Here is a 27,998-nt window from a genome sequence, read left to right as displayed (position 1 = left end):
TACTACGAGTTGCTTGTATTTACAGAAAAACACGACTAGGTCAAAGACGAATCAACTAACAGCTATCTTGCGAATCTCAAACATTTCTGGTTAAGATGACAGAGAATATTAATCCTACTATTCTCGTTCTTCTACTTTTTAAAAATTGTCAAATTTGTACACAAATTGTTCATTCGGTGACAAACAAATATCTCTATGTACAAGTTTCCTCTCTCAAGGAAAGCTTGAGCTTGCAACTTGGCAGGCCAAAGTGATTTCTGCGACCGTTAAAAGACCGTTTCCTCCATTCCGTCGCCTGTAAAAAAGAATAAGATGAAATCGAAGGAAACATTTGAAATTACAAAAATCTCGGATAGAATTTCTCCTGAAGCAAAAACTTTGTAAACAAACTTCGCAACACTAACCGGTGGGCGACCTCCTGCGACAACCCTTGTCGTTGATAGCTTCATAGACGCAACGATGAACCAAGACGTATTCATCCTGAAATTAGATACGTATCTTGAACGACGTTTAATTTCATTCAATTCACTTTCAAACGTTAGTATATTCGGCTAAATTTGCCAAGTTACAAAAAATTTAAATGAAAACGGGCGAAGCTTAACTAACCACAGTCTGAATCATGTAAGGCCTGTAACGCCGTAGTGTTGCCACTGTGCCAAATACATCGACGTAAGATTGCATGGGCAAGCCTTCCAGTAGTCGGTCCAAAGCAATGAACACCCCAGTCCTGCCTGAGCCGCTACTGCTTAGAAAAGCACTACTTGTAAATAAACAATTTACTTTTTATTGTCTAAACAAAATAAACAAAACTACAAACACTCAAAATAGCGTCTGCACTCTGCAAGGGTTTTAATTCCAACGCTGGATCAATTCAAAATCCATAATGGGAAAACTAACAAAACGTTTTTGCAAATTTTTTAATTTTTTTCAAGGCTAAAACTAAAACTAACCAAAATTCTCAAAATTATACGAAAACTTCGACGGTATCGACAAGTTTCAATTTTTAACAGGATATCTCTTATGTGGTGGGAATACTCCGTTGTAGGTATATCGTGGAGTCCCCACTGCAGCATGCAGTTATAAAGGGCAGGTGCACGTTTAATTTTTCATGCTTCTATCTACGAACCTGCAAATAACAATCACTGGGGCACTTTCCCTGGTCCTATTCGCTCTGACAGTCTGCACAAATCTCAAAATAGTCTGCACACCACCGGGAGACTCGATCGACGGCCATGACGTAAGATGAAATTGCGTCACCTGACGAACCTCATCGCGCTATGACATAAGAAAATTTAGCAACGATGCCGTCGCAGCGTAAAACTGCAGATGTACCTGTAGGATTATGTCAGAATTTAAAGAAACAAGCGATACCGAGTTGACCGTGAACTTTCTGATTGTCCATTCTGGTTGGGTGTCCTCCTGGTTTATTTGCACAGCGAGAGAGCCAAAATATTCGGGTTGCTTTCGCGGCCAGAATTCTGAACAGCGTTTCTGGTGATATGAGAAACATGACAAAAATTATGCACTGTTTGTTGTATACTGTACAATATTAAAAAGTAAATTTTCTGTAAGTTGACAAATACGGTAAATGAACTGAGGATATACTATACGCACTGTGGCATCAAACACACATGACATAGTGTTTTAAAACGCAGTAGATAGTCGTTAAATTAATTTCAAAGTTGAATATTACTTTTCCCTCATCAGCAGAATTGAAGAGAGTTATGAAGGAGGATGCTCCTGTCTCCCACAGCATCTTCCAAAAGTCTTTCTTTGTATGATCAAGAGGAGCCTGGGATGCTATAAATTGATTCACTGAATGATTCACCTGGAAATAAGTTAAATTACGAGCACTAAAAAACGGAACTTCTTCAAGGTCTATGTTTCGTTTATAACTTATTTTGGCGTAAGAGCAGTAAAAGATTTTCTTAAAAAGATTCCGACAACAAACCGGAATAATGCTAGCGTTGATGTAATCCGACCCTTCTATGGATGGAACACCTTCTAACTTAACTCGGGAATGATCGTCTGCACAATCAAAGAAAAACACGTCAAAAGAAAATATATTTCAAATTTTATTTAGAAGGGCAATGGTTAAACGTTAAAGGAACAAAAAAAAGCAACTCACATGGAACCAGCCTTGCGTGACGATTTTTCGTTCGATTGCAAGATTTCTCTGCCGCCATCGTCGTACCCGCTATGGGGAGTCCCCTTATGTCATCGAATTCGTCACTAAAACCTTTCTGTTTGTTGAGACAGAGACGAGCGATATGCTGACCAAATCCAAGTTTCGGAACCGACCTAGCGAACAGATGTAATGCTCTGAAAAATATTCACCTTCATCGGATTTCTTTCGACAATAATCTTGCGATACCGGATTTGCATAAAAAGAGCTCAATAAATAAGAAGCGACGATGTTTAGCCAAACGGATGATCTTGAATAATCGGATTAAGAAACAAATTCATTGCATTGGACAGCGTGGTGACACTCACACTTGTTCATAACGTATTGTTTATACATAATTATATTTCTAACCAACCTTGCCATTGGCACTTCTCGCACTTTGTCGTCATCACCGGATTCCAAGACAAATGCAGAGTTTGTGTGTACCGAAGTTTCCATAATTGGAGCTTTTTCTACTGACAGTTTCTCCTCGACTGTGCCTTTCTGTGGCGAGTTGGGCACACTTACAGGCACAAAGTCGGACTCCGGGCTTCGCTGAGACGAATTACTCTTCTTTCGTCTAACACATATAGTTTGAATTTAGTTAGGTATGAATTACAGCTGCAAAAACTTGTCTGTGCAAGTGTATTCATTGCAAATGCTATGTAGTTTCAAACTCATGTTCACTCCATGTGACCCAATTTCGTTATTTTTACCCCACCTTATGACCACTATTGAGATAATGAGAATCACAAAAAAAGCGAACACCGCTGCAGCGACGGCAATTAACATGGTCAAGTGGGCTTGAAGAAAAGTCTGCTCTGTACTTAGCAGCTCCGAATATAGACTGTCAGTTATGGCTCCGTTTGCGGTTTCAGCTCTGTATTTCACCCTAATGCAAAATAGAAGTACTCACTTTTAAAGCTTAGTTTAAGATATATTAGATCAAAACAAAAACTTACGTATACAGCACAAGTAAACTGATAAAGCTTGGCCATGACAAACCTATAGGCGGAGTCTGGCTTAAGCGGACCGTTACAAAACGGTTTTCTGTAGCCGTTGTCGCAAGCATTGTCTGCGCCGATCACAAAACCTTTTTCAGTAGGGCTAGTGGCTCTCTTGCGTCTCTTGTTTGCTTTATTTTCGGCAGCAATAAGCACGTCCATGCAGTATGAAACCGGATCTGTAGTGACAAGGACCTTGTAGGGTGAAGATGGATTCTGAGGATGAGAGTTGTACCAGTCGCTGGCGTCCTGGTCTAAGTCAGCTGTATAAGTTGAAGAAGCAAATTTGTACATACAGTATTTCACTCATCGATTTGTATAGATTATACCAAAAATACATAATGAAAACACTATGTAGATACACTTAGGTAAACGGTAAATGGTGTTCGTTTTTCTGGGCAAAGGGCATTAATGAGAGTAGGGTCGTCATGGGTCAGCTCTTTTCTCTGGACCGCCTTCTGTGTTCGGCTTCACGACTACCGATGTTATTTTAGCCCAGGTGGTGGTGAGCGATCTTTTACGAAATACAGTACCTACAGCGCGGTATTCGGATCTAGATTTGGCAATTACCATTTGAGCGCCTTAACCGCTCTGCAATGGGCTGTCGGTGGATGTCTTAACGATTTTTAAATAACTATATCCTGTATTAGTAGCAACAGAATCACATGGTACCATAGCCTTAAATATGATTTGGGTAGGTTTAAAAGACCGCGTCTCTTTCTTCTGTTGTGATATGTGTGAAATCTTTTCAAATCTTAAAGTGAACAACTGATAAATCTGCAAGTTCAAGATCTCACCGCCATCTTGAGCGACGATGACGCTGAGACTAGTGAGTGGTCCGTTCACGTCAGAAAACACGCAAGGTGATGTCACAGTGATAGATGTAGCGGTCGCCTTCGGTTTTGCCTTTCCACTTTCTTCGTCTTCCATCGTCATCGGAAGAGGGCGGGCAGGAGGAACGGGAGCGGCTGTAAAAGAAAACCAATCAAAACACTATAAAAAGGAAAAAATGTACGATGACATCATCAGGACAATCACGAAAGTAACAAAACAAAAAAACTGCATCCACTTCATCATAAATTAGTTCGGTTAGGTTACAAGACAAGCTATTTGATATGTGAACGTACTTTGCAGGTGAGTGCCACAAAGAGCTTACTGCTAAATATTAACGTTTGCACAATGCTGCTATGTTAAATAGCCAAAAAGCGATTGCAAAGTCAACAACAAAGTAATTAAGTGGTTTTGCCTGTTATTGGAAGTTCAACTGGATCCGACCAAACAGACCATGGACCTGGACCAACTTTGGTATAAGCTCGCATTCTAAAGAAATAAGATCGACCTCCCAACAAATCAACAATGTTCCAAGAAAATTTCTCCAGCGATGTCTCAGGATCATCTAGATCGCTTACGGTGATGCTAGTTTTAGAAACGACGTCGCTCTGAAATGAGTAATACAAACTCAGCATTAATTGTGCAGTAAGGTTAATTTGCTAATTGATCACAATAATGTCATGATAAAAAGGAGCTTTTGAGATAACAGACAAACACACAAGTTTTCACGCTTACTACAGTATAGATTCAGTGTGGTCTTACGTCTTTCAGTTTGTGTTCTATTTCGTAAAAAATCAGAAGACCGTTTGGATCATTGGGAGCTTCAAAAAGAATTTGAACTGCCGAGGAGTTACCGGCGACTGTGACAACTTCAATATCTTGTGGGAAGTCGGATGGAACTGTATACGAAACGGTTAAGTAACGGTAATTATTCTGAAGGCGTCCAAGCTAAAGATTTCTTTGAACGAGTACAATAACCGTTTGTTATTATTTCTTTGGACACCTTTCCGTGTGTCACGCAACGAATTCAAAAGAAAAAAGCGTAACCTTAGACACTCGTTATATGTCAAAAACATAAACATTTCTACCATTAGGACTAAGACTGGGTCCCGGGATTTATTTACAACCGTCTAATAAGACTAGATTGCGAAGCCCTAGCCAGTATAGGCCTATACAAGTACTTAAGTCATTTATATGCAGATTATATTCCTAGAGGGTTTTAGTTTTTGCAGTCAACGGAAGTAACACTATACCATCTTCGTGCGTTGTTGCCAATACGGCCTTAGACGAAAGCTCTCCAGCTGATGTGATAGCTGTCACGGTGACGTTGTATGACGCGTCTTCATCCAAGCCTAAGATTACATGATCACGCACGTGCGTTTCGAGAACAGCGCTCTCATGCATCTGGAAAACAAACATACCCTCAGCTTTGTATATGCCTGCTAAAGCTACTTTCTGCCATCAAGTTAAAGTTCTTGTTAAACTGTTGTTACTTCTGGTTACTACTAAAGTAGTGTTCAATATAACAGCAGTATGTGTAATGGTACAACTGGTATGTATAGCATTATATAAACTATGCTTTTGCCTAGCTTCTACAATTTAGATATTGCTGGGCTGTCTTCTTGCACAAGAGGTGCTAGCAAAATTATGCTACAACTTTCGCTCTTGCAAATAGAGGTATGCTATTTACAGCTCGCATGCACAACGGCAATGGCAAAATACAAGTAAAATTGAACGAAGGAGAAACATTTAATTACATATAATGCAAAATGTGTGACGAATGGAGGGCGATTAACGACGGAAATTTGGAATTAAGGTCTTCCAGTTTTCGAGAAGTAAATCGCATTATGACGCAAGGGTGTACAAATGCGAAAGTGCCAAAATTCAACAACTGGTCTTGCAATTCAGCCACATACAGAATTATAAAAACACCAACAAAGTTCTTTTCATCTGTATAACAGCACCATCATTGTTTGGTATTTAGATTAACGAATTACTTTATTTAGACCAAATTCATTTGACGATCGATTGCCCTATGCATTTAGTGCAAAAAGCAAAGAGGTGATCAAGAAATGACAACGGCAGATTGCGGTCTCACGACACATCTGTTATCTCATATAGGAAATGTATATAAGCCAGAAGCGACAAACAGATCGTATACCAATTGTTCCTGCTCTAACAATTCAAGTTTCGTCGTATGTTTAAGCACAAAGGCTGTAAAGCTTTACAGTATGCATGGCCGTCGGAGCATAGTTAAGACAATTCAACTGTGGACTTTATTAACGGTACTAGCAAAAGAGTTGGCAAGTTATTAAATATGTACAATAATTGACAGAATTTACTAACACTTACGTAATCTCTAGTTTAATTAACAAATTAATTACTGAATACGGATAGGGCAATGGCGTAAAACAAAGCAACCCTTTACTGCGACCTTTGTTCGAACCAAAAGTGAAGAATAAACTATACTGTATTCACTAATATTTCTCCACCATAACCAACGACTGCGTGTGTAAGCCGAAGAGCACAGTAATGTTGTTAAAAATGACATCAACTTTCAGATGTACTGTGAACTTGCTACTCGTTACTGCGATATGGATTACTGAGAAATGTGGTAGGAAAAATGTTATATTATAGCCACGGATAAGATGTGCTTGCCATTATTTTAACAACGTAAAAATAACTTATAATGCTTTTCTTGGAAATGCGTTGAATATTTATTGGCCTTTAAATATTCGAGTTTGCTATATACTACCCATACTCAAATCGATAACTTACTTCTTTAGGCGCTGAGTTTGAACTGCAGGGGGACAAACCGGTGAACATATGGAAAAGGTTAACACAAGCAGAAGACGTACTGAAAAGCGACCAACAAACTTTTGCATTCAGCCCATATTGCTACGCATGCGCAGGTCAAGAATGTGAAGAACCAAGAGTTAAACATAGAGATGGGGCATTACCTTGCAATAAAGGCGATGTCTGTTGGGTGAGACTGCTATAGTTTATATTTTTTAAACTTTATAAATAGATTGTGAGTTTTTACCCTACAACTACTGTACCTGAATTTTGTCGGTATTTCAATGATATTCTTGTTTGGCGTTTATTGTATATTTCTTATAGTGCAATCACGTTAAAACCAGATGTTATCATTAATCAACGTCGACATTAATTATGTGTTAGTCTATTTAGAAATATCTGTGAGAAAAAAGTTTTAAACATTTCAGCGATATTTATTTTCAGACCATCCAAACAATCAAATGCGAGCCACAAGTTCGTATCATGTATTATCGTGGTTGCGGCCGACAAAGCGAATACATCTGCAGTGGAAATAGGACAGAAAGGCAACCCTTACGTAACACCGCTGGACAAAACGCTGTTGCCAACGGCGCCGTGTATTGTGCACAAGGCGTTGGGATATCACAATGTAAAGCTTGCTGCGTTAACGATTACTGCAATGGCGCACAGCTTCAAATATACGAACACAAAAGTTCAAGAAATGGCGCACAAATTGTTAGTTTGACACTGGGCTGGGAAAAAGTAGTTGGCGCACAAGCTGTAACCATGCTAAAACGTTTTTCTTTTGTTGTTTTTGTCTGGTGGGTAACCTTAGTGGTAGCTTTTCCGCCACAAATTTTATAAGTCGTAAGTGTCACCACAAGGTATACAAATAACTGTGATCTAACTTATTTTCATTAATTAATTTAACTTATTTCTTGTAGTTAAATCTGCCAAATCCTACGCAATTATAAATTTTTCTCAAAATTCCAAAGAAATAATTAAGATACTGTATAACGCTTTATTAAATTATAAATGACAACAGATATAAACATTAATCACGCTATAATGTAGCTTATCAGCCAATATTTGTTTGCAAGTTTTTTTATTTCTTCATTTCCAATTTGTGTGTGTAGGCTATTTACATGTTGTCGAAAAAAGCATGAACACCTACTTCAAAATACATTTGCATAATTAATACTTTATGCATGAGGGGACAGTATTAAGCAAGTAGTAGGGCTGTAAACATTCTAAACAATTACCATATTGCAAACACACGGCGTTTTTCGAAAGGGGAAGAATTAGCAGTAAGTTCCTTAATGATGATGTCACAATACCTCGTTTGTGATGACGTTGACAGCGGTCACGCGATAAGTTGTGATTCCTGATAATACCGCCGGTTTTGACCACGTAACGTTGATCAAAGTGGAAGAAAGCGTCATCACGCGGACATTGCTTGGAGGTTCATCAGGTTCTAAAATAGAAAAAGAATAAGAACTTGCAAATAATTGTGAACATCCTTTAAGCAAAATGATTGCCGATAGCGTGAATCTATGGTTTAATGTAATGGCGAATGACAGTAAACATTTCAGTGAAATGTTAGCGGATGCAGCAGCTCCACAATCATGAAATAAGTTGGTGTTATTTCATGATTCCCGAAAGTTAGGCCCGCGCACCTCCTACAGCAGTGCGTCGTTCTAATGAAGACGAAGGCCCGAAACCTCTCGCTGTACTCGCCCTTACGCTGATTGAGTACTCGGTAAACTTGGCAAGTCTCGAAAATTCGGCACTTTTGGAAGTGGCAACGTCAACAAGACACTAAACATAAGTTTGTTTGCTTAATAACAGATGCGCCACTACACCAAAATCATTTTTTCCTGAAGTCAATTTTACATAGGCCTACTGTTAATTTGTATTGGGGAAAAGTGCGAACTTTTATCATTTATATGGACTTAAAGGAAACTGATTATTTGAACAACACAAACTATACAAACTTATAAATCGCCACCAACTCAGACCTCAGTTTTGGAATTTTGCAATGTTCCATTGTTTTCTTCACATGAACTTGGCGGTTGATATTGCAATGAATAACTTTGGATAATTCCGTTTGTAACGGCAGGTTCTTTCCATTCAAGGCTGATCATTCTATCAGAGACGCTTTTAACCATGAAGCCTTGTGGAGAAAGCGGATCTGGAAGCGAAACAGCCTTTGATAAGTTAAAACAACTGTTTTACTTTTACATTTAGCAAATGATTGATATTAACAAAAAACTCACACTGTAAACATCCTTTGCAAAACTGCATGGAGAATAAGAAAAAGTTTACTTCTTTTCTCTTAAAAGAATACTTTGTATGTAAGTCTAATGATTTTTTAACTTACACCCTTGCAAAGTCGTGACGTCACAGCTAGCAGAACGACCAATACCTCCAGCAGTCACTGCTTGTACCTCAATGTGGTACAATGTATACGGCGTCAAATCTTGAAGGCTGTATAGTGTGGTGTCAGGAGCTAGTTCATGGGGTGTAGTACCAGGCTTGTCAAGGGTTTTGTACTGGATTAAATATTTCCCTAAAACACCGTTCGAATTTTGTGGAGATGACCAGGTGACCAGTACAGTGAAATCGTCTACAGCAGAACATTCTACGTTTGTCGGTACAGATGGAGCTAAAACACAAGAACTACCAATTAGGAACTTAAAAATTAATTATTTATCTATATAAGCTTTTGTAATATTAATAGTGTAATTAAAATCATGCCAAGTTACCCTAACTGCAATTGTCAGAGGTAGCCCTACAATGAATAGCAAATGTTTTTTTCATATTGCAATGTATTGAACCTCAAACCAATTGTGCATAAATAGCTGTGAAAATTCTTATGGCATGCTGCAATTATTTAAACATAAACAGCTGTTAAACAATAATAACAGATTGCAGATTATCATTTTTTTGAAATTGTTTCTAGCCTATTTGTCAAGAAATGAGTGTCGTATTGTTTTTCCCAAAATCAATGATTTATTTTTTAAAAAGCGAAAAGCCTACAACACCCGGTATTCCCAGGCGGTCACCCATCCAAGTACTAACCGGGCCCGACGTTGCTTAACTTCCCAGATCGGACGAGATGGGGTGTACTCAACGTGGTATGGTCGTAGGCGAAGATCTTAAGCGAAAACGACCGTTTTATTGCCAAAACAAGGAGTGTCCCAATAAAACCGTCGTTTTCGCGTCGGTTCTTCGCCTACGACCATACCACGTTGAGTACACCCCATCTCGTCCGATCTAGGAAAATACGTTATGTTACGCACCGTTATGCAAGTCGTAATACTGTATTCGCATAAGAACCAAGAATCATACGGAAAAAATTTCTTTCTCAGATTCGAGAGTTTCTAAGAAAACTACTTCAATAGAGACTAATATGTTTTTTACCAGACATACTGGCCGGATAAAAATGTACTTTTGGCGTAAAAAGTTCAAATTGATTTTTCGGCAAATTTTGCGGGCTGGTTACAGTAGCGCAAACATATAAACACAGCAAAATTTTCTACAGTTTTGGTTTCAAGTTTAAACAGAATTTACTGCTGAGGTATCTCGTAATGCGTCTTTAATCTTTACCAAACAAAACAGGTAAATCTGTCATTAGAGCCTCTCGCAGTTGGCCAATCGTCAAAAGCATAATTAATAATTATTCAGTGTTTAAGTGGTATAGTCCAGTCTATATAGTATATACAAATCCACCCGGATAATCACAGAATTGCACCCAAGATCACAATTTGTTTTGTTGTAGCTCTTGTTAACTAGTTTAATTGTAAGCGTTATCTTATATAGCTGATTATGATTTATTATCAAGATTAAAAGTTTATCAAGTGAGTATGTGCAGTAAATTTTACACGGATGTAATTTCGCGTGGTTGCAATTCCAAGGGGAAGCTCCTATCAGTGATCGCTATAACTTTTAGGTTTTGTCATAGTTTCAAAAAATTTAATTCAAGGAAAAGAATCGTTTAGATGTCTCTCGGAAATGTTTGAAATGCACACAAAACCGCGTTTGTATACTACACTTACCGCCTTCTTTAGTTTCAAACATCACTTTGTCGCTAGCTGGACCCATTCCTTTTAAAGTGGATGCATGTACGAAAACTCGGTAATCAGTAAACGGAATGAGATCTGTGACAGCATGAGAGGTGCGTGGAGTCAGCAAGACAATGCTTTTTACATTGCCTGGAGTTCCGTAGTAGATTGTGTATTTAGTTATGACACCGTTAGGCTCGCTAGGTTCTTTCCATGAGAATACAGCGCTTGTTGCGTTTACTTCACGGACCTACATAACGAAAAAACCCAAACAATGCATCTCATGTCAAAGTGTGCATTTCTAATGAAAATAATAAAAAATGATTTAACGTAGAGGGTACTTAAGCTACATTATAACTGCAATAAGTGTTCGCATTGATTATGTATACAAATATGCATACCTCAATATCTTGCGGCGGTCCGGGTACATCTTGCAGGGTTGTAAAGGTTACCTCAGCAGCAGGACCAGATCCGTTCACAGTTTCGCTGACGACGGAAACTGTGTACTCGGTGAATTCATCAAGATTTGTCAAGACAGCGGTGGTTGTGTTACCTGAGTTTGCGCAAAACGCAGGTGTTTAATGAAAAGGGTCATGCACTAACACACTTTTGCAACAAGAAAATTAAGACTAAAACAGTTTTTGTACAGCATTAGTTCTCTAACTACTTAGCGGCCTTTAACTTGTGGTTTCTATTTACGCTTTGCAAACCTGGAACCTTCTTTGAAATGATCTCTGAAGCAAGAGAATAACCAACGATGATGCCATTTGCCTTCTCCGGACGTTCCCAGGATATGTGGACGCTGGTGGAGGCAACATCCGAAGTTCGAAGACGTCTCACAGGAGAAAATGGTCGATCCTGAAAGGTAGTAACATCAACGGAAGATTGTGGGCCATTTCCAACCACGCCAGTGACTCGAGGAATTATCGTGACGTGGTATTTCGTGAATGGCTGAAAAGGACCAAACGTTATATATAAAAACATTGTCATGATCATGGGGGATAATCTGATGATAAGTTTGATATAGTTTTTTTTTCCTATAAATTTGTTAGATTTTTTATAAGCGAGTCTAATATTATCTGTTATATAATTACTACTTTATTGTTTTAGCACTAAGATAATCAAGAATAAGAATAAGTAATGTACAAACGCAAGAGGAAAACACGGTAAACTTAAGCAGTTGGACACTTACAACTAAATTGCTGATAACCATCTTTTCATCGAATGTTTCTGTTTCAAGGACATCATCCGGCAATCTGATATCGGAAGAAGCGACCTCAATTCTGACAAGGAAATATGTTGGACCAGTGATTGGTCGAGCAACAGACCACGTGACCATGACGGAGGTTGAATTGAAAGGGTAAGCCGATAAGGTGACGACAGGATGATCCGGAACTAGAAATGTATTGAAGTCGTTAACTTCGTCCGAACAATATGCGCAGTGTAGGATTACTACAGCTTTTCAGAAGATTTTTACAACATATTTCAGCTGGAGTTAGGCATGACAACTGATAAATGGTGCTCAATGGTTGATGGCTATGAATGAAAGACTTCCGATCGGGGAGGTACAAGAATAAAATAAATATACATTAAAACAAAAATGATACTTGCAATGAAACGTTACGTTTAAAGTTAACAAACAAAGAGCAAGAGCTCGGTTATGTTATTAAACGGGAGGTTATAGATTGCTCGTAGAACAGGGCATCAATGTTCGAGTGAAATCTACATGAATGAAACGTAAACGATTGAGACGTCTTTTTCCCCACCACTCACTTCCTTGCAAGGTCGTCTGATCAATTGTGTTTGAATAGCTGGCACCTTTCGAATTAAAGGCAGCAACCTTTACAAAATATCGAGTGTACTTTCTCAGATTGGTCAGCTTGTATCGAATGAGGCCAAGTGACTGCTGCGATTGTACTTTTTCCTTTGAGGTGACGCCATCAGACGTCTCGTAATGAATTTCGTAGCCGAGAATAACGCCATTTGGTTCCTGAGGGGCCTTCCAGCTCAAGTCAACCGAGGTAGCACCGAAATCATCAACACTGACGTTATATGAAGGTCCCGGTACTATAGAAAAATAGAAGACTTTTTAACAAGGAGACAAACAATACCGGTTATCATGTAAAGTTCAGCAAGTCATGCTGTCTAAATAATTCTAAAATAAGTGACCTTTATACATAGGAAATTGAACTGCTAACTACTTTAAAATGGTTAAAACACGAACAACCCGTTACCTGCTTCGTCCGTTCGTATTGTGCAGTTCGTGTAGGGACCAAATCCAATCTTTGTCGCAACAGCAATTTCCACGGAGTAAAGGCTGTACGGTTTAAGCCCAGATACAATATGGCTATAATGTTCTTCGCCGCTTTCCGTTATACGTTTTTCTCCGACCAAATCTTTACGAAAATCGAACACGCGCAATGAGTACTGGACGAGGACTCCATTTCCATCGACAGGTCGTTGCCAGGTCGCTTCCAGGCCTTGATCGTCCACGGACTTGCATTTGACGATAACAGGGGGCCCAGGTACTAATTTGTATTTGAAGTTTTGTTACGTTTGTTTCGCGTTTCTGAACGATTTTAAAGCTTTTTCCATTACAATAAATGCGATGATGACGTTTGATGATGATGACGTATGATGATGATGATGAACTGAATGTAGCAACGTATAAATCACGGGTTAAAGTGCAGCTAATTGCAAGCTTAGGCCTAATAAGTCTAATATCTAAGGATAATGAGGCGATAGGTCAATAAAGCTGAAGTATATATATGATATTGCAATGACCAACAGTGCAGTGAGGTGATTGCCATTCCTGCGATAACTCGCCGAGTTAAATTTGCTTCTTAACTATGGAGTAACTTATTATTTTAAGCCTATTATTGCTTATAACTTTTGCTTACTACATAACACGAAATTTATAGATTCAAAATTGTCGTAAAAGCTGTCAACAGAGCAAAGGAATAATACTCACTGTCTTCCAGTGTTCGCACGTTCAGCGCGTCACTGCGGTGGCCGCCATCACCCAAAGCAGTGTTTGCAGTCACCCACACATCGTAGAAGGAATATTTCGCTAAATCATTCACATCGCCATACGTTTGGTTGGTTATCTATAACGAATAGATGTACTTGATGAAAGTATTTATCACAGAATTTATCGCTGTATTCTTTCTGCTTGTATTTTCCCTAATGGTTGATTCTCAAGGCATTTGAACTACCCCGCAAAATTTATTTCTATATTAAATACTGAATTCAAAATGGTAAAATTTATTGTTTCCGTCAAAGATCTTGTTAACAAATAAAGTAAATTATTTAATTAATTAATCTTTTAGTAACGTACATAAAATAATACCGTGTAGCTTTTGAGAGGTTGATATCCTCTTTTCAAAATTAAAAAAAAAACGAAAACTTCGCTCACCTGCTTCGAATGCGTAACTCCATCCTGAGATTTATAATAAATGGTGTAGAATTGTATCCTTCCGTTCGGCGTCATAGGAGGCAACCATCTTGCCCTCACCGAAGTGGAGGAGAGAGCAGCAACAGAGAGAAGCTCAGGAGGATCTGAAGGGGCTAAAAAAATAAAGTATGAACTGTGTAACATTTCATAAGCGCACGACTCTTGCCAGCAAAAGCTGTCGCAGAGTGTGGTTATGCAGTGCTTAATCACAATGGGTATAATATCGATGTTAAGATTGTCCGAGCATGTATCATGGGTATGAAGGACAGAATTATTTTTGCTTAGCAAAGTAATATGCATTAGTATTAGTATAGGAGTAGATGGCCAAGTGCTAAAGTATACCGTTATATGGTATGCTATAGCAACATAAAACTTAACTAAAATTTCGAATTAAGGATAAGCTTGTTTCTAAAGTTACCATCTTCCAATGTCTTAAAGGTCGTCTTAGAGCTTCGCTGCCTTCCGTCACCCAAGCGTGTCCGGGCTGTGATGTAAACGTCATATTCGCCAAACTTTTTCAAGTTGACCAAAGTGATGTTTGGTTCATACGAGGTCGCGTTAAGAAACTGGGTAATATTGCTGTTTTTCAAAAATATAGGATTTTGAAAACGTTAGGAGTCAGAATATTCCCGCTAAGGATAAATCTTTACAAATTTGTGATAACATGTTATTTCTGTAGATAATTGTTTCTGTTGAACAATACCTGTAAAAGATTAAATAGGAGAGAATAACTCCGTTTGGTGTTACTGGTGGTTTCCATGACAACAGGATGTCGGTTGATGAGAGTTGTTCGTAGATCACATCATACGGGGGTGTGGAGGGCTCTAAGAAAATCGGATGACGTCGTTTGTGATGATGTAGCAGGTTACGTATACGCTCTACCAACGTGACATGGGCAGACACATACCGTCTTCATTGGTTAACACATTTAAAACTGCTTCTGGGCCCTCTCCTGCTTTTGTTTCAGCTGACACAGAAAATGTGTACGGAGAATACATCTCCAGGTCCCTTACGACAATTTCGGTTACGTCACCACGCGTCCTGTCCACTTGTTCAGTTTGATCTGAAACAAATACGTCAGTTTAACTCGTTCACTCATCCGGTGTATTGTAACATCCTGATACCGGCACTTACTTGTTCCTTCCCGTAATGTGTACTTGATGGTGTAGTAAGTAACCCGACCATTCGGTACGTCAGGTGGCACCCACATCACTCGGATACTGGTTGACGTAATGTTACGATACTTTAGGTTGCGTGGAGATGTTTCAGGAACTAAAAGTAGCAAGGTGGTAACCACGAAGCGTTTACTGAACCAAATGAAGCAAGATAAATGTAACTTTCGGCGGAAATTGCTCGATGCATTGGCACTTACTATCTTCCATTGTTTGAAAGGTTAGTGCTTTTGATTCTTGCTCTCCATGGCCATATTTGGTATGGGCAAGTACCCATACTTTGTAAGTGGAATAGGGTTTCAGTGATGGAATAATCAGTGTCGGCTCTTGGTCGGGAGTTTGGAGGTTTCTGTGTCAAGTATGGTTATCATAAAAACGCTAAAGAAAAATATCCCTTAAAAATCAACTTATAACTTTAAAAAATGGACGTTTTAAAACATTATTTAAAAAAGGAAAAAAATCAAACCAATCCAACCTTGCATTACTACCATCAGTTTCTTGACCGAGCACAACTTCCACAACCTTCACATTATAATACTGTATGATTCCATTTGGAGATACTGGCTTCTTCCACCACAACTTGATGCTTCGTGGCGTCATGTCTTCATGGCGTAAATCGTATGGTGGCGTGGCCGGCTGTCCCTCCATAGTTCTGGCAATTAACGGAGCGCTTTTGTGGTTGCTCTCTCCAATCCTTGTGCTAGCTGTTACTTGTATGGTGTACAAACCGTAAGGTCTAAGTCGCTGTATGACGACGGACGTTTCGTTGCTGGAAAAAACAAAAATCGTTGAACATATTATTAAGTGTGTCCGTAAATAACAAGAAATGCATACTACAAGCGTAAAGTGTAGGTGATAGGCCTATTCGTCGGTAGTTAACTACAGTTTCTGTAATTAAAGCAATATCTACTTGGTTTCAGTTTTGAATAACCCATCAAACACGTTCAACGAAGCAACAAACATTCTAAACCTTGTTTGGCTGTTGGACACGGTGTCATTACTGTAGTAGACGTTGTAACGAAGGATAACGCCGTTTGGAATTTTCGGTGGCACCCAGGACACGTTGATGACAGAGGAAGTGATGTTTCTGTATTCGACGTCAAGAGGAGGAGAATCGGGTTTATCCTCATCTGTATGGATCAACATCTTCTCTGATGAACGACCTTCCCCGACCACTGTCCAAGGCCACACGTAAACCTGTAAACAAGCAATTATAAATAGTTATGACCCTAACTGAAAAGAGTTGATGTAATTGGCTGAATATATTATATGTGACCAGAATTGATCTCTAACTTTCACCATTTTGTTCGAACGACAGCAAAATGCCGTTTTATAAAAAACTGAACGTAATATATTTCCTTCTGTCCAAAAAATGAAGAGCTTTTTATTAAAAGAATCCCCTTTCCATAGCGTTACAAAGATAAGTTACATAATTTCATTTTCTGAACATTTAGTTTGTCTTATATTATCATAACTAACGTCATTTTTTACCTCATAAGGTGAGTATTTTTCAAGATCATCAACCACAATATTTTTGCCTTTTGTTTCCTTTTTAAACATGACGCCCCTGGATATTCCAATCGTGTATCTGGTGACGATACCGTTGGGCATTTCTGGTTCATCCCAACTGATGTTAACTGAAGAGGAAGAGATGTTGGTGTACTTGAGATTTACAGGAGGAGATCCAGGAACATCCTGGTCGGTAAGAGCCATAGTTGTCCTCCGGATACTCATCCCAGGTCCTTTAGCAGTTGATGCGGACACGGAGATGTTGTAGATGGTGTAGGGAAGAAGATTCATGATCTCATCTGTAACTTGCCGTTGTTGGTAATTCTGGAGGAGGCTTCCTAACTGAGATTCGCGTTCTGCGTCCGGGAGAATTGGAAATTCATCGTCCGATTCACCAGCTTCGCCTTCAACTTCCAAGACCCGGGAAAACGATTCCCCGTGGTGATCGTACTGAGCCTGATAAAGATATTAGGTTGAGCTGCAAGCAAGTTACTAATATAAATATAACATAAACACTATCTAAAGTTCTAAACACTTCAAGTGAAATCGAATAAAATATACCAATGATTTCTTAACAATATTATAATCACGTCATATCAATGTGGCTTTGTAGACTCTTACTGCGGGTAAGTTGAACTGGCGGGATGGAAGATTTCGCGAAACGTCGAAAACCTCGATGTGATACTCAGCAAGGACACCATGCGGACGAGAAGGTGGAAGCCAGGTCAGTTTAACAGCTCTCGAACTGGTGACTTCTGCCGTCAAGTTTTCTACCGCTTCAGGTGCTAGAAATGATCAAAAATGACCATATAAAGACAATTTAAATTTAAACAAATATACGTCTAGCAAAACGCCACGAAACGAAAAGTTTCGTGTCGTGACACTCACCGTCTTGTCCAGTCTGGGCAATAAAAAATGAGGACCAGGGGCCAGGCCCCACGTCCGAACTGGCGCGTACTGCCACGGCATATGCATTGTATGGTTGTAGGTCTGGGACGAGCAGGCGGGTTGCATTTGTTGTTAGCACGCGATCAAGGTCTTTGTCTTAAAAAAGATTGCTGTTAAAGTCAGTGTATTACACACATAGTGAATTACCTTGAACGATTAACTGAAATATGTTGTAATGTAGTAAGAAAACGAAACAACTGGGCACAAAGAAGTAAATGCATGTAACCGTAAAAGCCAAGGATGCGAAAGTAAAATTAGCGAGGTCAAATTTGCAAAAAACTGCAGAATATATTGTATTAATACAATATCAACAACAGGTAAGAAACCTTGGGCAAACAGCTTAAACGTATAAGTCAAACGGCCATTTGATTCAAGTGGTGGAGACCAAGCAATTGTAAAATCCCTTGCGTTAGCCTCAGGTACCCTTAGGGCTCTGGGTGCGTCCCCTGGCGGCTCCTGCATGGTGACGACACTGGTATAGGACATTTCCCCTTCTCCTACTGACGTCCATGCGCTTACTGATATGCTGTAATATGTGTAGGGCTGCAGACCAAGCACTTTGAAACTGACTGGACAAAACGGCTCGAATTCGCCGTTGTGCGTCTGAAAAATATATTAGTAAAAGGAAAGTGAGTTTTAATCCTTAAGTAAAATGTAACTTCTACAATTGTATATGTTTATACAAATATCTCTAAGCATTATATAACATATAAATAGGCATATACGTAGGAATCCAGAAACCTGGCGGCATTAAAAGTACCATACACAAATACACACACACCAAGTTTTAGACTTACGTAGACTTCATTTGGAACAGAGCGTCTTTTGCGCTCTTCAATCGCATCGTTCCAAGCTGGAATAAAATTGCAAATTTAAGACGCCAAATTGACTGGCATTGCATATAAGTCATAGGCTAATACGCACTCTATACAGCTTGTATGACAAGTGTATTAATCTCAGCTCGCAAGCCCTGTTTTGTTAACCAATTAATCACATTACTTGTGTTTTCCTTTCCAACTGTCAACTGCGAGTTGTCTGCGTCTGAGATCTGAAAAATGGCCAAGCATTTAAAACATTGTTAGTTAGAAACATGACGATAACCTGATCGCAAAAATCAGCTTACATCTTCACTCGAATTGTTAGAAGATACGATGATTTCAGACTGATCCAGGTTCACAGTTTCGTCGACTGGACTCTTATTGCTTTCTTTGTTTGAAAGCGCGTTGTCTGCAGGTGAGACGTGCAGATAGAGCAATGCCGATATCACGTTGCTTGAAGCGTCGTCAAGTAAACAGCTGTAGGGGTTAGCATTCTACCAAAGAAATGATATAAATACTCAAATTATAAGTTCGTGACTTGCACTGTAGTGTAGAAGTTTGTGGCCTATACAGTAGTGAGGTTATCAAAACAAAATTTTGCAGACTGACACAAAACTCACTGAAAATTAAAAGCATGATATGTTAGTACGTTATCTTGTTTAAATTACCTCCTTTTTGTAAAAGTCAAATCCATCAACGAAGTTTCCTTCTTCATCCGCGACAGTCAGACCATAACCGGCAATTACACCGTTAGGAAATTTCGGAGGCTTCCAGTCAACAATAATTGATGATGAAGAACTCGCAGCGGCCGTGAGTTCATGAACACGACCTAACGTAAACGAAACAGCAAACCGTTACAATGAATACAGGTGTGAATTTGGTAAGGTAATAACTAATATGTTTAGAATTAACTTTGGTGTAGTATAATGCACATGGAGTTGGATATGTTACATACAAATGAGAAGTTTGCTTAGCCTTAAACGAACAAAAAATATTAGGAGGAAAATGGGTCATTAATCATCTCACCAGGAATGTCCTCAAGAGGTCCGAACAATTGCCTTGTAGTGAATGTTCCGACACCAGCCGAGTTTTTAGCTGCTATCATGACGTAATACCCCGCACCCGGCTCAAGGTTTTTAATCTTGTATACACGATCGATGGAATCTATGCTGATGATCTGCACCTCGACTTGAGGGTGTGGATAAAGCTGTGAGAAGAAAAAATTGTCAGATTTATCAGAAGAGGTTCTACACAAAATACAAGGCGGTAAATGATTCGGCTCACCTGTTGATAATGTAAAAGGTACGATATGACGCGACCGTTGGGATCCTTCGGAGGATTCCACGAGGCATCTATTGAGGTTATGTCGTGAGTCTGCAACGCGAAATCCGCGGGAGCTCCGGGAGCTGCAAAACATCTCTTTACAAGTCGTACATGATATAAATATTGAACTGCTAAATCATTTCATTGAGTGAAAATGTATTCCGAAAAGCGATATCTCACAAGCACTATAGACTACAAGAAAATCGAAAGTGGGATGGTGAGAGTGCGGCGTAAATTCAAATCACAAGATTTTTGAATTTCACATCCTAAAACTGCTTTCTACGGATGCGACAAAACACAAGCAAGTACATACGCGATTCCATGGTTAAGACTTGAATATTAGCAGGTTGTCGACACTTCAGCGTTTTGTCGGCACTAAGCGTGTAGATTTTGATATCGTATCCAATTCCAGGCGTCAAATGCGTTAACATCGCACTTTCGTTTATCAATTCCACCTGTAAGTAATCTTTCAATATTGACTACACTGTTTGCTACAGCTGCTTTTTAAACAACAACAAGCAAGACATTGTTATATATTTAATATCGTTTTTTTTCTATTCCTAAAAACACTATCAGCGTATGTAATAAGCGTGATACAGCGTATAGCTACATAATGAGAAATATTCTTTGTATTATATAATTATGCTATTTCAGACCTTTCCGTGCTTAGGCATCCATTCAACGATGATGCCTCCGACATCTTCTTCCGGATTGTTCCAACGTAGCGAAATTGCATTTGCTGTAACTTCTTTTGATGTTAGGTTAGTTGGAGAATTGGGGTCTAACAAACAAGCACATTAAGATCGCTTCGTGGGGCCAATAATGTGGGAGGACCGCAGACCCATATTATTATAATAAACAACTTTTTCAAACCAAATACTGCAGTAAAATCATCAAAATTATCACGTGGTTTACATGGACTGCAAAAGAAATATAAACCATCTCATTACTCACATGCAGTAACATTAAGCGATACAGGAAAGCTGTGAGTGTCATTATAAACACTTTCAACGACCACTTCATACTTTCCTCCAGGAGTCAGACGAGCCATATTGACGGACGTTGCGCTTGTGGTACGAGTGTACTGCAAGACATCTTCGTCCTTCGTGAAGGAGGCGTACAGTCGAATCTCGTAATAATCCACATCGGATGCCGGAGATGTCCAGGATAGATCAAATGATGTTTCGGAAATATCTTTTATCACCACACGCACTGGCCGCAAAGGTCCTGCGGAGGTCAGATCGAATTGGGTTTGTGAACATGCAAAATGCGCGATCAAAGAACTTTAAACATAAGTACAGCAACTCATACATAAGACAGTAACATGAGGTTCGTATTACTGCAGAAAGTGACAAAAACATAATTTACTGTAAATCGTGAAAAATACGCAAGGAATAATAACCGAAGTATAAGCATAGAGATTGGTCGTAACCTTACGTGTTTGAACAAAGATGACTTTTGAAAAGCTGACGTCAAACATTGAATTGGTTGTAACGGAGATATAATTCCCAGAAGATGGTTCCAACCCCGTTATATTGAAAGCCACACCTTCAAGCTTGTCCTTGTCAGATGATGGAATCGTCTCGGTTTTTACTCCATTTTCAAAAGGAAATCTGACCTGCAAAATCAGTGACAGGCATTGCACATATAATGAATGTGTCAAGTGTTTCAGGACACACCAATTGCATTTCGTCTAATACGCACTAGCCTGCTGCGAATTGCGGCTCCCTAATCAAAAATAGCCTATAGCGCACCTGATATTCGACAGAACCACCGTCATTAGGACTAAATCTGATGTGGACCCAGGTTTCTCCAAACTCTTCCACATCCACTGTTTTCACTACACGTGGCTCTAGAAACGAGAGATTAATTGCGTGAGAATAAATTAATTATTTGAATAATTACCCACACTATTAGGATATTAGGATAAATTATTGCATTTTTTGTAGCTAACGACCCACAAGAAAAACAGCAGTCGTGTTATTTTTTACTTGTGGCGTTTTCTATTCGGATCGCTTCGCTTTGAACTTCACCCATCACCGACGACTCAATTGTAATGTCATAAACGGTGCCCGAAACAAGGCCCGTGAGAATTGCCACTTCTCGAACCAAGTCGTATTTTAGTTCTTCTCGTACGAAAAATGTGGAATTGTGGGCCGGGGGTTCCCCAGCAAATATCACATTCAACCTTGGTTCATATGAGACCCTGTACCCAGAATATATCGGGGTGTTCGGCACCCAGCTAAATCCGATGGATGTTTCATCGCGTGATATCACTTGTATATCTCCGGGTGGAATAGGCACTGTTGAACGAAAATAAATAGTTGTCAGAAATACCATATTTTCAAATGAAACTTGCTTTAGTAAAAACCTAATTCATTCTCCGGTCATGGAAAACTATAATTTTTATCTTTTTCAGAAAATAACAGAATGAATTTAACGGCAAGCTTTCCATGGAAATCATCAATGCATCAACGTTTCAAACTAAGCATTGTTAAATATTGGAATGATTGAAACGGTGACCACAATGCGTTTTGGTTATTGATTTGCTAGTAGAGATTTCTCTTTATTTATTATATATTACCAATACCTGATTACTAATATTGAAACTTACACGGTCGTAGAGACAATGATTCCTTCGGACTGCTCCTTCCTTCTTGGCGAGCTTCTATGTCAAAGCTATAAAGTTCTCCTGGGATGAGTCCATTGATTGTGAGCGAGTTACCTTCGTCGAAACTAACTTGGATGACTTCACTCGGACACTTCACTTCCTCCGCTCCTCCAGCGCAAGTGATGAGGTAATGATCAAAGTCACCAGGAGCCGGATCCCAAGCCAAAGAGATGCTGGTCGTGTTTCGAGTCATTAGACGAAACTTTGATGGAGGAGCAAGTTCTAAATTTTTTAAAAGTTTCCGATATGATTAGGACAGATCGTATTTTCCGTAACTTTAAACACATTTAGAAGTGATCTGCATTAACATGAGGGCAAATATGCAGCGTAAACACTTTCATGGAAGAATAGCTAATTACCCAAATGAAGCATTAGTAAAAACCCAGCGTCAAAACTTTGCAGCTGACAGTTTTCTGCAGCGGGTGCAGTAAAAAAGAAAGATTTGTTTTCAAATTTCACATATTTCTTACTTGCAGTAATAGTAGTGTCCATTCTGGCCGGATGACTCAAGACATTTCCACTGGTGGTGTAGACAGTGAGGGTGTAAGTTCGTCCTGGGCTCACACCATACAAAGTATCTTCGACCCAGGTATCACCTCCTGCATCTATTCTGTAGGAAAGTAGTTCAGGCGGATCTAAACACAGATATAATTTTTATGTTTGGATATTTGAAGGATCCACATAGACATTGTATGCTTTATAAACAAATTATACCCTACCTATATATGTTTATAGATAGGCTGAATTCAGATTAACGATGACTGGTGGTTAGAAGTAGAAATAAGATATTATGACCAACATAGCTTACTAATACTTTCCAGTGTTAAATTGTAGCCGTCAAAAACTGATTTTTCTCGTGTTGGATGGATGGTGATGTCCACTGTCGCTTTATCTGCAACTGCATACACCTGCGGTGGTGCTACTGACAACGGGCCTAAATAAAAACATGTATTTGAATTTTTTTGTTATTGTCTCCGACTAGGTCTTTTGTACCTTGTCCTTAACTATATATGAAAAGAATCTCAATAACGTTTGTCAAGTCCCAACAGGCAAAACTAAATTGATTGATACTTTAACTTCTCCCAAATTTAGTTTATGTTGAAACAGTTTTGAATAGTTATAGGGATAGTGGTAATCGGAGACTGCTGGATATGGTTGTTGAAGACTAAAACAAACTATAAACGGTTTTGAAAAAATCCCAACGTGCTTCAAAACAAGATTTAAAAAGGGTTAGCAGATAGTGACAAGTGTGTTTGGAGTGGCGTCTTTCATTTGTGTGCAACACGGACAAATGTATCGAGAGCACTCCAACTTAAATACCTTCTCCGTTTTAAAATGAATCATTGGATATCACCGCATTTTGTAATCAAGGCCTTTCTACAACGTGCCTTGTTTGTAAAGTCAGGCAGACCTGTTTTTGTCAGTTAAATCCGGATAATGGTTTACCAAAACAACGGACCGTTATAGGCCAATAGAGCAGAAGATGTTTGCAGGTATCTTATACATTCCCTTATAAAATTATAACGCGAGTTATGCCCTAATCGTAATTAAATCAACTTAGACTTTATAGAACATCACAAGCACTTTATATTCGTTGAAAGGAAAGCGTCAATGAAAACAAAACAATATTATGAGATAAATGCTATACACTTTTTTCTTAAGATAGCAAGACACAAAAGAACTATACTATATATCTCACGTGTTCGTTGCCTTATCACTAACGCTTTGCTTCCTCTCCTTTCATAAAACGTTGTCACGTCGACAATGTATTCCTCTCCTGGGGTGAGACCTTCCAGTAATATACTGTCGCTGGAAGCATCCTTTGCGGAATCTTGTCTTTAAAATCAAGAACATTAAGACATCGAAATAAAACACTGTAGCTAGGACAAGTTTTCATGAAGATCAAAAGCAAACGATATAAACTATAAATCTATATGATAACATTTCGCAAAGCACTGCTACAAAACGTAACTGTTTCTTCGACTCCGCAGGGTCAACAACAATGTTATAACCATCGACCCTCCCAACTGCTTGGGTCCAGGTTACTTCAAAGCTTGTCGTTTTGATAGAGGTCGGTTTTACTTCGAGTGACAAAGGCGGGCTGACGTCTAAAATGTTTAATCTAACAGTTTCGCTCAAGTTCTAATATAAAAATTTTGAAATAATCTTGAATAAGAATTTTACCGAAATATCAGACTGCAGTTGAAAAACTTAGCGCAGATATATACTTACAGTAGTTTTATTACATTTTGGATATTCTTATAAGGCTAATCATAACTAAACTATAACCTGTGAGAACCGATGTTGTCAGGAACAAGTTACTAAGCGCCCTTTTTTCTCCTACAGATGTGTGGTGGCTGCTAACACTGTACAACCGAAAAATAAATTTCGACGTCGGTTCCAGGTTTTCCACCAGAACACTTCGAGCCGTTTCATTGAGAAGTATTTCGCCCATGTTTGTGAAATTGCCTGGCGTATCATCCGGTCTATTTTCAAGCTCGTAAGTCAATAGGAACCTGCAAAAAAATAGGAATAGTCAAGCAAAGCGTTTTCTATCCATCTAATTCTTAAGAAGATAAATGAGAAAGTAGTACTCCTAATTACAAGCATAGTTAGTTAAATGTCATACCCGGTATAGGTATTATTATGTTTTAATTGTTGTTGCAAGTTTGGTTCGTCCCAATGTAGTTCAACAGAAGTGGGCGAAACTTCTTGAACAGTTACATTTTCAGGAGGAAGGGGATCTAAAGTAACGAAAAAATATAACGAAATTATTAAAAAACGAACTTGAAAATAGTCGTCCACTTACAGAGCATAATCTATGCCGAGTAATTTGGGATGATTTGCTTTTCATCAGAAGTTGTTTTGTAACTGTACAATGTACTTACAAATACATATAATTATCTGTTAAAGCTAAACACACCGCAAAATTAAAGCATCAGTAATCGCAAAATCTACACCCACTTGTTACAAAATATGTCACGGGATAACTTGCTCCGTACACTTTCTTAGCACTGACACCGTCCGTGATCACATGAAATGCATGAGCACGTGCAAAATATAAGCGTCCACTGGATAAGTTTTCAAGGTCGAAAGAAGACTGATGCGGATTTATAACCGACGAGGAAATTACTAGATTGTCGTCTACAAAGATGAAAATATCACCACATTAAAGAATTATAATGTGATGCTTAATAAACCTAGAAAACTATCCGATTAAGTACAACTATACTTGTGCAGTTTTTGCACTACTCGATCGCAAAAGTAATTCAAATTGTAGCCTCTTTCTACAGCATTATTTATATCCGCACAGTCTCTTAGCGGTCTAAATACCCTAATGAAAGAAACAAAAGAAAAAATGCATCAACTGAAGTTGAAATGTTCACGGATAATCGCAACAGAGGGCTGTATAAAACTTCAAAGTTAGTCAATACATCGTGAAGTGAAAGAGTAATACCTTCCGGTGAAGTTACATCTAGTTCTACATCGGATGATAAGTCACCCCAGGAGAAATTAGCTGTGTTTGAACTCGTAGTAACATCTAATTTCTTTGGAGTCCTCGGTACTGCAAAAAGAGAATCAAGATTTCAATTCAAAACTAAAATATTTCCAATCACTTAAACTATAGAAATATTTCATGATGTATTACAAGATGGAAGGCAGTTAAACGAAACTGTCCAACACAAATAGAATGAAAACACGCATACCATCATATTGGCAAATGTAGGGGAAGTTTACTTTGCAGTCAACATCTCCCCACTCTGAATGATTTGTGTTGGTGAATGAAGATGGCCAGAAATTAATACATTCTCCGCTTGTTGGACTTGAATTCTTTTCATTTCGTTTCGGCCAGGATGACCAAATGTCCCATTCAATTTTGCTTGCATCGCTGTAGCTGTACTGGCCATCGTTCTGCAAAGAGTAGGATTTTAACAAAATCATTCTTCACCGGAATAATCTCACAACATAAGAAGTGGCAGCGCAATAATTTCAATACTTTAAAATGAACTTTAAGTTGAAGTAAGTTTGGCCAATGGCGAAAAGCATCGAATAAAATTTAACAAATCACCCAGTTCAGATCGCTATTGTGCGATTTGAATTATTCCGCCTATGTGGTTAACATATAAATATACCCTTGCAAACTATACGCACATCAAAGTCGCTAATCCCAATCCAATAAATTTCACTTTTGGTGAAAACTTCTTCAATGAAATTGATTTCAGAACGTGAATGAGGATCGGCGAGATGAGAACTGCCAATTTTCACGCACTCATCCCTGGCTTGAGCCCAAAGTACGGACTTTTCAGAAGTCTCGTAACAAGCGTTTTCGGAGCCGAGCCAAAGCGGTCCTGGACACTCGCCTCGAAAAAAGTAAAAGAGAAACAAGTGCTTTGTTGAGACATTTGCTTACAAGTACATGATAATAGGCTAAACATGTAATATGAGCCTTTGCAATGCAATTTAGGTTAAAAAAAATAAATATTTTTTAGAATTACCAGAGACAATACACACTTAATATTGGGTGGTATCGTACAGTAAAAATTACCGGTGACAATATTTGTTGACCATGTTTGAGACCGACTTCTCAACGTTAAGTTATATGCTTCAGAACTGTTTAGGCCCGAAAGTCGAATCGTTGTGTCGCTGGTATTGGTAAATTCAGCCTAATACAATAATTTAAACAGCAATCAAAACTCCATTGTTTAATAACAGTTTGTGCCACACACATTTCACAAGTGAATTTTTGTTAGGCGTGTCTAGCAATCAAATTACCTTGTCGTCCAGGGTGAGACTATGCTCTACGAAATCACTTCCTGACCAGCTGATCGTTATGCTGGAAGCAGTAATTTCATCGACATGAACTTCCAACTTTTTAGATAAAATAGAAGAAAACATAAGCAACTTGCAGTTTGGTAAAAGTAATACTTTGCGTGCCTAGATAGGTTTGTCAAACAAACAGCGGAATATATTAAATAAAATAGAAAGTGCCATTCCTGTTTTGGCCTAGGAAAAACATTTATTGCTGTTTATTAATTCTACTAATTCAACTTACCGTGTACGCAGTCTGTCCGTATATAAGAACAGCTAAGAAAAAGACCAAAATCATCTTCAAGGTTTTTATGCGTTTCATTTAACTCAAGGTTCCAATTTTGAGCACAATGAAATATCGAAAATTGTTAACTTACAAAAACCATACTTTATGTTCTAAAAACTATACCCTATTTCCTTATTGTGAAATTGTGGTTTAATGTAAAAACAACTGCT

At 38.7% G+C, this 27,998-nt stretch overlaps 2 protein-coding genes and 1 non-coding gene across 6 annotated transcripts; 1 reads left to right on the top strand and 2 right to left on the bottom strand.

Moving 5' to 3' along the window:
* On the bottom strand, positions 1-27,994 carry LOC143445995 (phosphatidylinositol phosphatase PTPRQ-like). 4 transcript variants are annotated; one of them, XM_076945424.1, is made up of 64 exons: positions 27,787-27,994; positions 27,507-27,602; positions 27,280-27,397; positions 26,886-27,094; positions 26,441-26,645; positions 26,191-26,298; positions 25,698-25,877; positions 25,363-25,477; positions 25,023-25,249; positions 24,706-24,841; positions 24,433-24,569; positions 23,542-23,667; positions 23,204-23,368; positions 22,677-22,955; positions 22,054-22,365; positions 21,817-21,914; positions 21,500-21,680; positions 21,017-21,289; positions 20,719-20,843; positions 20,376-20,517; positions 20,024-20,145; positions 19,766-19,946; positions 19,408-19,568; positions 19,045-19,233; positions 18,921-18,969; positions 18,719-18,774; positions 18,248-18,524; positions 17,862-18,017; positions 17,595-17,758; positions 16,956-17,429; positions 16,435-16,661; positions 15,940-16,233; positions 15,665-15,813; positions 15,427-15,564; positions 15,200-15,355; positions 14,996-15,116; positions 14,711-14,871; positions 14,254-14,405; positions 13,810-13,945; positions 13,073-13,366; positions 12,612-12,905; positions 12,031-12,233; positions 11,549-11,789; positions 11,240-11,391; positions 10,833-11,088; positions 9,155-9,439; positions 8,793-8,965; positions 8,451-8,592; positions 8,112-8,248; positions 5,253-5,403; positions 4,762-4,898; positions 4,415-4,607; positions 3,966-4,136; positions 3,170-3,431; positions 2,886-3,056; positions 2,541-2,744; positions 2,129-2,322; positions 1,952-2,028; positions 1,694-1,828; positions 1,372-1,491; positions 1,127-1,275; positions 607-742; positions 405-480; positions 1-295 (listed from the first exon to the last, which is right to left on the bottom strand). In XM_076945424.1, the coding sequence occupies exons 1-64, from the start codon at positions 27,862-27,864 to the stop codon at positions 267-269; spliced, it is 11,055 nt and encodes a 3,684-aa protein (XP_076801539.1). In that variant the 5' UTR covers positions 27,865-27,994; the 3' UTR covers positions 1-266. The 4 variants fall into 4 exon arrangements, with proteins under 4 accessions (XP_076801539.1, XP_076801540.1, XP_076801541.1 ...); XM_076945425.1 differs by having other exon boundaries at positions 2,129-2,301; XM_076945426.1 differs by lacking the exons at positions 12,612-12,905; positions 13,073-13,366 and having other exon boundaries at positions 27,787-27,993.
* LOC143445996 (uncharacterized) lies at positions 5,396-7,926 on the top strand. The gene is made up of 3 exons (XM_076945428.1): positions 5,396-6,613; positions 6,786-6,985; positions 7,240-7,926. Exons 1-3 carry the CDS (start codon positions 6,532-6,534, stop codon positions 7,636-7,638), a joined length of 681 nt encoding a protein of 226 aa, XP_076801543.1. The 5' UTR covers positions 5,396-6,531; the 3' UTR covers positions 7,639-7,926.
* On the bottom strand, positions 9,807-9,925 carry LOC143447556 (5S ribosomal RNA). Its single transcript, XR_013114109.1, has one exon. It is a non-coding gene; the product is annotated as a 5S ribosomal RNA (ribosomal RNA).
* Positions 27,995-27,998: the final 4 nt, after the last annotated feature.

Source organism: Clavelina lepadiformis, chromosome 2 (assembly GCF_947623445.1).
Source record: "Clavelina lepadiformis chromosome 2, kaClaLepa1.1, whole genome shotgun sequence".
NCBI lineage: Eukaryota > Metazoa > Chordata > Ascidiacea > Aplousobranchia > Clavelinidae > Clavelina > Clavelina lepadiformis.
The sequence above is the reverse complement of the archived record's forward strand: the minus strand, read 5'-3'. Positions and strand labels throughout refer to the sequence as shown.